The sequence below is a fragment of the Kryptolebias marmoratus genome, linkage group LG15 (genome assembly GCF_001649575.2).
Source record: "Kryptolebias marmoratus isolate JLee-2015 linkage group LG15, ASM164957v2, whole genome shotgun sequence".
Taxonomy (NCBI): domain Eukaryota; kingdom Metazoa; phylum Chordata; class Actinopteri; order Cyprinodontiformes; family Rivulidae; genus Kryptolebias; species Kryptolebias marmoratus.
In genome coordinates, this window is record NC_051444.1 from 24,458,158 (window position 1) to 24,468,901 (window position 10,744).

Here is a 10,744-nt window from a genome sequence, read left to right on the forward strand (position 1 = left end):
GAGTGTTTTGATGTCTAACTTCTGTTGGGAACAGTGAGGTCAGATTTGAAGCACTGAGTCTGAAAATGCGAAGAACTTAACCAAACTGAGCAGGAGGCGATGGTTTAAACTCCAAACAGAAGACTAAAAGCACTTCTGGTGTTTTTCAGAGGAAATACAGGAGGTTTGGTCTCAAGAAATTAGTTAAAAGGTGTAAACTGGTCCTCAAACTACACAAATAATAATAAAAAAAGAGGATAATTTAGTGGGAGTTCAGTTCTCATGTTGCTGAAGCGATGGAGTCACATAGCAGGCAGTTAGCAGAAGCATGTTGGAGTTTGGCTCGTCTTATTGTTAATAAATTCAGAGGGTGGTGACGTTCTCCCCCTCTAAACTGTCACTGAATTGATGTTCTTACACGGAAACCTTGGTCCGGTGGCTTCAAACGCAAGAAGTATCCAAACAAGACTAATTCTACCAGTGCAGAGGGTCTGAGGGCCATAAATTTGTCTTCACGGTCTAACCTCAGAGTGACCACGAGCCGCAGCTGGTTTCAATCCAGTCGTGACCACCTACATGGTGTGGAGCCGATCGCATCGCCGCCACACTCACCACCCGGCGAGCGTGACCCCAACCAGACACAATGATGTTTAAATAAAAAATAAAATCTAATGTTTTAATATCCCAAACTGATCAACGAAGGGACGTGAGCGGATGTAGCTGTCTCTCTCTCTCTCTATCTGTGTGTGATTGGCTGAAATCAGTAGGCCTTCTTCAACATTCGGATGGCCTTTAAACACAGAAATAATCATTAATTTTTGCCTGGGATAAATTCAGTCTTTACTTTGTGTTCTGGATTTGTGGGGATACCCGTGTTATGTTTGGAGAACAAACACTTTCATTAGAAATTCCTGATATTTTAGAAAAACACCAATAAACTAACAAACACATCAGGCCATTTAAACAGTGAACTCTATCGCCATCATGTGGTGGAAAATAATATTAAAAAGGTCATTTTGCAGAAACCCTTTTAATGTCTGACCAGGATACAAATGTTGTGATTTATGACAAATATAAACTCTTGACATTTTCTTCAAAAAAGTATTCATCACAGTTTTTAAATCATATGTGTTTTTCTTTCTGATCGCCTTATTTTTGCTTATTAAAGACATTAAATCACCGTTTTAGTCATAATTCATTCAGCTGCTGGTTTACTTTGTCGTCTCATCTTTAACCTTTACTATTATAATTTAATTCTTGTTTAACTGGAGAAAAATTTAAATTTGTGATGAAACAATAATAACAAAAATTGTTTTTTTTGTTATTATTGTTATCTCAACTTCTTTGAGATAAAGAAGAAAAATTGCTTTTAGAGGTTGGAGTAAATAGTCAACTATTTAAAAATTATAGAGGAACACTTTTTTTGACATATAAATGATCTTGTTTGTTAAATGACTGCACAAACAACACGTCTGTCAGTTTCTGAGAATTTATTGTAAAAGACAAAATACAGGGTATAATGAAACAGTTGAGGAGGGAGGGGGGATATTCTTCGTCTTATTTGTCTTTCTCCTTTTGCTCCTTTTCTTTTTTGTCTTTTTCAGCCTTGGCCTCTTCAGCCTCGTGCCGCTTGATGAGCTCCTCCACCTCCTTCTGTTTCAGCACCTTGATTTTTGTTTTCCCGTCTTCGCGCGTCAAGGTGGCGATCTCAACTGGAGGAGTCAGCACGACACAGAGTTTTGTCTTAATGTTTGCATCAAAAATCTTAAACAAACGCTACTTCATCTCGTGATGTAACTCGCATTATTTAGTTTACTAGAGCTTCTGTCTGGCGGAACAAAGGCTCTGCTGAAATGGACAGAGCTGATAAGGAAGTGGTCGCTGTGACCTCACCTTTCTCGGCTGAGAGCTTGCTGACGTCCATCGTTTTGTTGAGGACTTTGACGGCTAAAGCCAAAGCAGAAGACAGGGTCATCTCCCCCTCTTTGTAGTCCTGCTTCAACATGGACACTGCAGCCTGAGGCCAAAACGTCAACAAAACCAAACATCATGCGGCGCACTTTTGTTGAAAACAGAACTAAATCATCTTTTATAATGTGGCAACCGTTTCAAAAACACCGAGGTAAGACAGCAAAGAAAGCCCGCTTTTCAGAAATATAATTTACTTTCATGCGTTTAAGCTCTTCTTACTGATTCGGAACAAGGTTGTTTCGAACTCACAGCGCTGTTGTTGCCAATACAGGTCGCTTTCCAGCCTCCGTAGTTGCCGCTGGGGTCACTCTGGTACAGCTGGAAGCCGTAGTGTTTGTCCCAACCCATGTAGAGCAGAGAGACGCCAAACGGTCTCTTACCTGGGGAGACAAACAGCATAGGTGAGCCTCGGGTCGCGTTGACTGAAACTGGAAACCTTCAGACTGCAGCGCGTCGTACCTCCGAACTGCGTGTAGGCTTGCTTGATGTCACACAGAGCTGTGACCAGCTGCTCGCATGGGATCGGCTCCTGGTACTGCAATAAATACCTGAAGAGAAGTTGAATACATTTGTTGTTTCGTCTGTTTATTTTTCAGCTACAAATGAAATGTGCCAAACAGAACTAATGGCTATTTAAACTGCCGGCATGTCGAGGAGGTTAATCAAGTCACGGATGGTGCTTGGCTGCGTTTCTACTGACCTCTGTGCAATTAGCCGCAGCTCGTTTGTCAGTACGTTAGCATCTGACGTGATCCCAGCAACACTGCACGCCATATCTCTGAAGTGATGAGCACAGACAAATTAAAAACAAAACAAAACGAATGAACACTTAAGTGTCAAGAAACCACAGTCCAAGTCACTCACTCGTTGAGCTTGTAGATCTTCTCTGAGAAGAAAACCTCGTCGAGCAGTTTGTGGATGTTGCGTCTTTCCGCAGCTAACAGCACGCCGTCGTTTGCCAGAATCCCCAGACACGTCCCGGCGTGGCCGATAGCTTCCATCGCATACTCCACCTGGTACAGGCGCCCTGTGGATTACAGGTGAAAGGGTTTATGGTGAGCATGATTTAAAATACAAAACATACTCCATAATTTAATTAGTTAATACTGCTTAACAATGTTTTATTGATGTAACCAAGGGGAAAGATTGCCAAACAGGTCGAACAAAAGCTTGACACAAAACAAACAAAACTTGGAATAATACCAACATCTTTTTACGCAGATGTTTTGAGATTTGCAGTTCAAATAGAAACTTTGATGTCAGTAGCTAATGCTTATTGCATTTATTGAACAATGGATTCTTTAAGTGCATCTATTACATTTTACAGATACATTATTTCTACAAAAATGTAAACCATGAGTTCATTTCTTTTTTGTTAACAGGTTCAGGCTGTGGGTATTTTTAGATGCGTCTTAAAAAAGGAAGGGAAAAGGTGAAATGACCCCTTTTTCAACTGTATACGTAAAAGCTGCGGACTGACAGCCACTTTTTGTTTTATATAAACACCTTGTGTGATAATATTAAATGTTAAAAAAAAAGAAACGGCACTTGCCTTCAGGTGAAAATATGGTTGTCCGAGAGTCATATCTGCGAGACTGAACAAAAACAACAGTATTAAAACAAAAGGCAACAACTCATGAACTCTATTTAGAAGAAGAAATACTGGGAATTGTTTCAAGATAAGATGTAAGGCAGCTACCAACCATTTTCTCAGGTCGCTAAATATGTCCTGAAAAATAAAAACAAATTGGTTGCAATAAATAAGAGCAGATACATCAAGACAAAATAACAGAGTAAAACGCTCAAATTTATTTATATTACTGGCAGATCATTGCTTATGTCATACACGAAAATACAATCGTATAATTTCTTAAATTTACACACACTAAATAGAGGAAAAAGCTTAAAGTGAAACCGACGCTCGCTGCTATAGCTAAGTGCTGCACCAGAATGAATCTGCAATATCGTAGCATGCTAACGTGCTAGCATGCTAACCGACCTCTTCCTGTCTAAAGTCTTCCAACTGGACTGACGAAACGACTGAGAAAACAATATAAGGTGGAGTTAAAACCTAGCACAAGAGACATTTAGGCATTACTTCGCTGTTACCTTAAATGAAAGCGTCTGACTTCACGTAATTTTTCCTCAAGCTGGACGGTCCTCTGCTACTTTCAGTTTGATGTTTCCTCGCATGTCCGCCGGGGTCCTCCGTTGGGAAACGCGCCGCTCAGCAGCGCCACCTGTGAGCGGGAGGACCGATCAATTTGCTGAAACGGGTGAGTGTAAGGATCTGTAAAAGACACGACAATTTATAGTTAAAGACCTCTTCAATCAGTAAATGCAAAACCGGACACTAGTGTTTCTAAAGGCGATTGGATTAAAAGCTAAGAACAAAATTTATGAGTCAGCCAGAAGGTGGCGGTAACGCACCCAAAAGGACATCGTCAGGTATCGAAGAAGAAGAAGAGAGTTTGCACGTGATTGGTTGACTTGGCAGCATGGCGTTTGAATGGGAGCCGGAAGAGCAATGACAGCGGGCGACTGAGGAGGGTTTTCGTCATTTAATGAAGTTAGCTACCGCTACAGAGTTATAGACACCAGTCGACGCGGGGTTTGGGGCCCTAATTACATCCAGGGTATGCTTTGGAAATAAAAGAACATTTATTCGGAGAGGTAGGTGCTTCTTAATACTGCTTCATTTAAGTAACGCTAATGCTAATTCCTGAACAGCGAACACACAGCTTAGCCTGCCACACGAACATGTCCAACAGCCAGGAAATACGCTGACATAGTTTACAGGACGTGTAGTTTTTTTAGGCGACCTGCTCGTTGTTGGGTTGTAATTAGTGTTATTAGTAAAAACGCGACCATTTCCGTCCCCGGCTCGGGAACACCGTGTCCTCTGGACTCACTTTGTGGTGATGACATTTACTGGGCGGCTCACAAAAACAAACTTACACCGAAACAAAACAAAAACACAGCGACTTTTAGCCACTTCTTTAGGGCAGCGATGCTAACTTTAGCCGACCGTGACCTTTGAACCCTCATGCTGTAATCAGAGATAAGTGAAACTTTACAGTAAGAAGCTGCAACACTTTAACCGGCTTTGTGTGCTCAGATATAATCAGTCAGATTAAAGACAGACACTTCTATAATCATCACTTGAGTATATTATCTCCTGATGGATTCAGCTAATACTTGTGATGATTTGGGTCATATTGCAGTATGAGCAGATAGTCGCATTAAATGGGTGATTAAATTACTGGTGTGTGTCTTCTTGTTTGAACTTGACTCAACTTGTTAGGAGCTGGTTTTGTAAGAACTAAATTTGTTCTCTGCTTGTTTAAAAGAGTGCCACCAATGGTTTTCTATGTACAATCATACACATGTTTGTAGCCTTCCCTCTAAAATGTTCGGCAGTTGATTTTTTTTTTTGTTTGTTTTTTATTGTGGCTGATCAGTGTAGTCGTAAACCATGTTTTTACACTTTGGTAAAACTTAATTCAGAGTTAAATGAAATGTTTGGTAATCGCTCTGTTATTTTATTCTTTCAGGTGGGTACAGTCTGATGAGGGGCCACCCACAGCTGGCAGGATGCAGCAGAAAAGGAACATCCAGATCATTGAGTGGGAGGACCTCGATAAAAGGAAGTTCTACTCCTTTGGGATCTTTATGACGATGTCCATCCGGGCCACTGTCTACCCAGCTACGCTGATCCGCACTCGGCTGCAAGTGCAGAGAGGAAAGTCGCTCTACAGTGGCACCTTTGATGCCTTCTTCAAGATCCTGCGGGCGGAGGGAGTCCAAGGCCTGTACCGCGGCTTCATGGTCAACACCTTCACGCTCATCTCAGGCCAGGCCTACATCACCACCTACGAGCTGGTGAGGAAGTACGTTTCCCAGTATTCTGAGGACAACACAGTCAAGTCGCTGGTGGCGGGGGGCTCCGCGTCCCTGGTCGCTCAGAGCATCACCGTACCCATAGACGTCGTGTCGCAGCAGCTGATGATGCAGGGCGAAGGGCAGCACCTCACTCGCTTTCGGCTCACTACTGACTCAGAGACTGGAAAGTCCAGAAAGTTTTTTGGCCAAACCAGGAACATTGTGGCTCAGATCTTTGCTGCAGATGGCTTCCGAGGATTCTACAGGGGATACGTGGCTTCTTTACTGACTTATATCCCGAACAGTGCAGTCTGGTGGCCTTTCTATCACTTCTATGCTGGTAAGCATATTTAAGAAATGCTTTTTTTTCTTTTAAACCAGTAGTTTTTTACAGTGTGGGGTGAGTGATGAGGCTCAGTGTATGTAGGTGAGGAAATATTGAATTAGTTTAAATGGCTGTGATGTGATTAAAGACCTGAGATCCTTTACAACTGGGGAATATAAATGTATTTTTCTTTTCCCACACATACCTAATTACACTCAGCATTTGTCAACTCAGTGACGCTGTACAGAAAACAGCCCAGGGTCTTTGTCAGAGTAGGAAGAAGTCATTTAGTCACGAGCACAGCAGATGTGAGAATGAATGATTTCAAGTATTGCGAGTGCAGTCGTAAAGCATTTGTCTTCTGCAATGTTCAACAGAGCAGCTCTCGAAACTGGCTCCCAGTGACTGCCCTCACCTGGTCCTTCAAGCCATGGCCGGACCTTTAGCCGCTGCCACCGCCTCCACCGTCACCAACCCAATGGATGTGGTCAGAGCCAGAGTACAGGTAGCTTAACGTTTAACTGTAGTGAGCATGGATTCAGTCCCTGTGGTGGTGTTTCCAAGGAGTAAAATCTGCCTGGAATGGCAAAGTCCTTCATGTTAATTTATTTATTAATCTAAAATGGTAATTAATTAGCTTTATGAAATGATAGTTACCACATGACTTTTTTTTTATTGTTAATTTCTTTATCAGGGAAGCTTTACTTGTCTTGTAACTCTTATAAGAGAAAGCGCAAAACTGAAAACAGAGACAAAGATTGATCAGAAAATGACCCACTTTGAAAATGACTAAAAAAAAGATGCCAAAACCATTTTGGGATCAAATGATGACTGATTTCAGCTGAGTATTTTAGACTTTAGAAGTGACGTAAACCTTCATTTGAGGATTGTAATGTACTTGTTTGAACTAAATGTGAAAATTTCACACATGCAAAACAAAAACAAAGTATACAGCTCAACAAATGATTCAATATATCAGACAGATTTGTCCTGGTGTGTGGTTGTAAATAATAAGACACCACTGACTGTCTCCGTTTAGGTTGAAGGGAGAACTTCGGTCATCGAGACGTTCAGGCAGCTGATCAAAGAGGAGGGCTTCTGGGGATTAACCAAAGGATTGTCGGCACGCATCATTTCCTCCACGCCCACCGCCATCGTCATGGTCGTTGGCTACGAGACGCTGAAAAAACTGAGCCTGCGTCCTGAGCTGGTGGATTCAAGGCACTGGTAAAAAAAAAAGATGCCCCGAGCAGCCGGGACACAAGCTGGACCATTCACCTTTTTTTTTTTTTTTTTTTTTTTTTTTTTAAACCCTCATCTCTAACTCAAACCTCCTGGAAGAGCGCAGGATGAAAGCTGGGGTTTTGTTCCAGATAAAACGAGTAACGAGTTCCTTTAAACGCTGACGTGTTGAAGTTTAAACTTGTGTTTGAGCATTCACTACAAGTTGGTGTTTTTAAAAAGCGTTGCTGCTCAACAGGTCTGCAGCTGATTGGTGCAACGACGACGCAGTGAAGCGATGTTGTTTCCATTCAGACAAACTTCCACACACTTAAATTAATTTTATGTGCTTGGTCATTTGATTATTATTATTTTTAGTTATGTTAAAGTATCTATGTGTTTGTTAAAAGGTGAAATCAGTTATAATAACCTGTCTGTGTTGTGCTCCCAAACTTAAGGTGTTTTGAGCGGAGATCACGGAAAGGTCAATTATCTTAAAATGACGCACTCATGTCAGCAGTAAACAAAAGTTTTTTTTTTTTCTTTTTGTCTTTGCCAAACTGGCTCTTGATAGCCTTTTTTTTAATTTTTTAAAGTTGCCTTCTCTCTGTGAAGTCAGGACAATCTGATTTTAGTTATAAATGGGGAGGGGGGAAACACGAGCCAGAAGAAAGAGAATTTCTTTTTATATTATCATTTTAGGGTTAAAAGACACTCAATATTTAATCAACATTTTTCTGTAACATTCAGCTGCAGTTATAATGAAGCTGCAGAAAGTAACGCAGCTCAAAATGGCTGACAATGAGCTGCTGGGCAAGACTCTTGGTATAATTCAAGGATTTCCATTAAGCTGATCTCTTGGTGAAAACCTCAAAGCGTTAAGGCAAACTAACAGCTTTGTTTTTCCCTTTTGTGACAGTATTTTAGTGCAATATTTTCTCCTTTTTAGCACAGACTGTGATGGTATACTGCCCATTGTGTGCATATCATGTCTTCAGAGGATCTCTTACCTAATTTATTCAGTTTCGGTCCATGTGTTTTTCATGGTTTTGAGATAATAACCACTAAATATGTATGTGACATGTTGCTCTATTGTTGTTTTTTAAATTGTAAAAAGAAAGGATAAGTGACTTGTGGCTCCTGCAGTTTGCCGCTTTTGTACGAATGTTTTAAAATCTTTTTCGAGATGTCAGTCGCGGAGTTAAAGAGGTTCTATTTTAAGTTGACAAAAGCTCAGTTTGTAGAAATATTTTTACACGCGACGTTAGACGCCGTCACTTCCTTTTAATCCAGAAACCGGTGGCGCGTTCCAGATTCCCGAACGGGCTTGAGGTGTGAGCCGCGGAGGTAATAAAACCGCTGTAATATTCACTGACTACTAGTTGAATTCTGTTTTTTGCACAGCTTCCTGTCTCACTGAAAGTGTTGTGATGCCGTGATGCTCAGTCCTCCCCTGTCAATGCAAAATACACGTGGTCTCACTAATGTGTCCGTCTGATTGGAGTCATTTCATTTGCAGAACACCTGAAATGCTGAACAAACACACTCCTGTGTGTGTTCATCTCTGTCCGAAGCACTTCACTTTTAACACGGATCAAAATCACTGAGATATAACGTCAAAGCAATTAAAAAAATCTGATATTTAAGTCAGTAATCTGTTTGCATTAGCAACTGTCCATTTTATGAGGGCCAAAGTCTATTTAGAAACATCTATACTGTTGTGTTAGAGTTCATACTTCTACATGATGTTTAATTATCTGGTATGGTGTCCTAAAAGGTGTTCTGTGAAACTACATTTAACATGTTTTTCTTTTTTTAATCTCCTGTGTTTTCCCTATATTTTAGACTTGGCTCTGCAGAGTCCTTAATAATCCCCACTGACAGGTTTAGCAGCTTCTGTGCTTGATTTCAAATATACTGCATCATTTAGAGACGTCAATAACGTGCGTCCCTGTAACGTCCTCTGGGAGTGCTTTTTTTTTGTGTGTGTGCAGATAAGGTCTGAGGGGAAAATTTGATTTTGTCACCGGTGTATTAATGCGTTTCCTTGATGTCCGTACGACCGAGGGGCGGCCATAGATCTTCTGGAAGGCGACTCTCTGACACCAGAGGTCGTATCTCATTACGCCGTTTAGATGATGAGATGAAAGCGTTTAGTTTAAGTTTAGTTTAAGCGGTTTTTCCTTCCACGTTGTCCTTGAGGGTTCGGTTGGCAACATTTCAGATTTAGGTTGCAACTTTCAACCCTTTGGGCACCTTTAAAATGACTATACACTCTTTACCTTCATGACCCAAAATGGTACATCTTATAAAACTGCAATAAAAAAATCAAATTTATTATTATTTTTTTTACTTTCAATGCATTAAATCTTTTCAGTAACTTCAGACCTACCCAGAGATATAAAGTTTTTCATGTTTAAAAATGAATGAATTAATAAAGTGATGGGGCCTGTGGTAAATTTAACAAAAAACAGTTTTCCTTGTATTTTGAAGGTAGAAGGTTAGATTATTTTGATTTTCATGGGTAAAGTTATTTTAAAATGCTAGGATAACCATTCATCAAAAATATGTGGTTATAATGGGAGTCAATAGGACCAAAATGGGACAGAAGGTAAAGAGTGTACACAAAGTGCATATCTTTTGTTCGACATACCTTACAATCAAATAGACAAAGAAATTTTAAAAATAAAAAAACATCCTGGCCAAATTTCATAGACTTAACGTTTAATCTGACTGAGATCTTGAGAATCAAAAAAAGCGGTAAAGCAGGATGTCCCATTTTGGGCAGCGAAGGTGCCCCAAGGGTTAAACGCTTGTCTTTAATGTGTTATTAAAAGATTAGAGAAGAAACAACGAGAGCGACTCACAAATTAGCTTAAACCCATTTTTTTGTCATGAAGTGGGCAGCAGGCCGCACTTTTCGAAGCCCGTTTCCTCCACTTTTTAGGTTTGTCTTCGCGTCTTCAAACTTTCCTCTTGTGGAAATAAACCCAGCCGGACACCAAGAGACAAATCTCCTGATGAATGAACCGAACAGGGTGTGGGGTGTGTGTGGGGAGGGGGCTCTCTTTGAGCTTCTCTGACACTTCCTGGTGGGATGACGGAGTGCCTCCTTCTCTGCCCCATGCATTAATTATCAAGCCGTGTCTGGAAGGCACTTTGTCAAAGAGATTGATGAGGCTCCGTCACACAGGGAACAAATCTGACTTGGCCGGGGTTAGAGGAAGGGGCCCCTCATTTTCATGGCCTGTGTGAGAGAGAGAGAGAGAGAGAGAGAGAGAGAGAGAGAGGGCGAGTGAGTGGCACCGAAGTGATCCAAATGAGAATAGCTTGGCGGGGACGGTTTAGAGATGTGAAAATAGCTGC

The 10,744-nt window shown here is 41.0% G+C and overlaps 2 protein-coding genes across 2 annotated transcripts; one reads left to right on the plus strand and one right to left on the minus strand.

Annotated features, from left to right (window-relative positions):
• Positions 1–1,454: 1,454 nt before the first annotated feature.
• On the minus strand, positions 1,455–4,184 carry psma4 (proteasome 20S subunit alpha 4). The gene is made up of 9 exons (XM_017414188.3): positions 4,060–4,184; positions 3,654–3,679; positions 3,503–3,545; positions 2,815–2,977; positions 2,651–2,728; positions 2,410–2,498; positions 2,200–2,330; positions 1,873–1,996; positions 1,455–1,691 (listed from the first exon to the last, which is right to left on the minus strand). Exons 2-9 carry the CDS (start codon positions 3,654–3,656, stop codon positions 1,537–1,539), a joined length of 786 nt encoding a protein of 261 aa, XP_017269677.1. The 5' UTR covers positions 3,657–3,679; positions 4,060–4,184; the 3' UTR covers positions 1,455–1,536.
• A 255-nt stretch (positions 4,185–4,439) lies between these two features.
• LOC108234768 (solute carrier family 25 member 44) lies at positions 4,440–8,867 on the plus strand. The gene is made up of 4 exons (XM_017414200.3): positions 4,440–4,623; positions 5,505–6,172; positions 6,535–6,662; positions 7,197–8,867. Exons 2-4 carry the CDS (start codon positions 5,545–5,547, stop codon positions 7,386–7,388), a joined length of 948 nt encoding a protein of 315 aa, XP_017269689.1. The 5' UTR covers positions 4,440–4,623; positions 5,505–5,544; the 3' UTR covers positions 7,389–8,867.
• Positions 8,868–10,744: the final 1,877 nt, after the last annotated feature.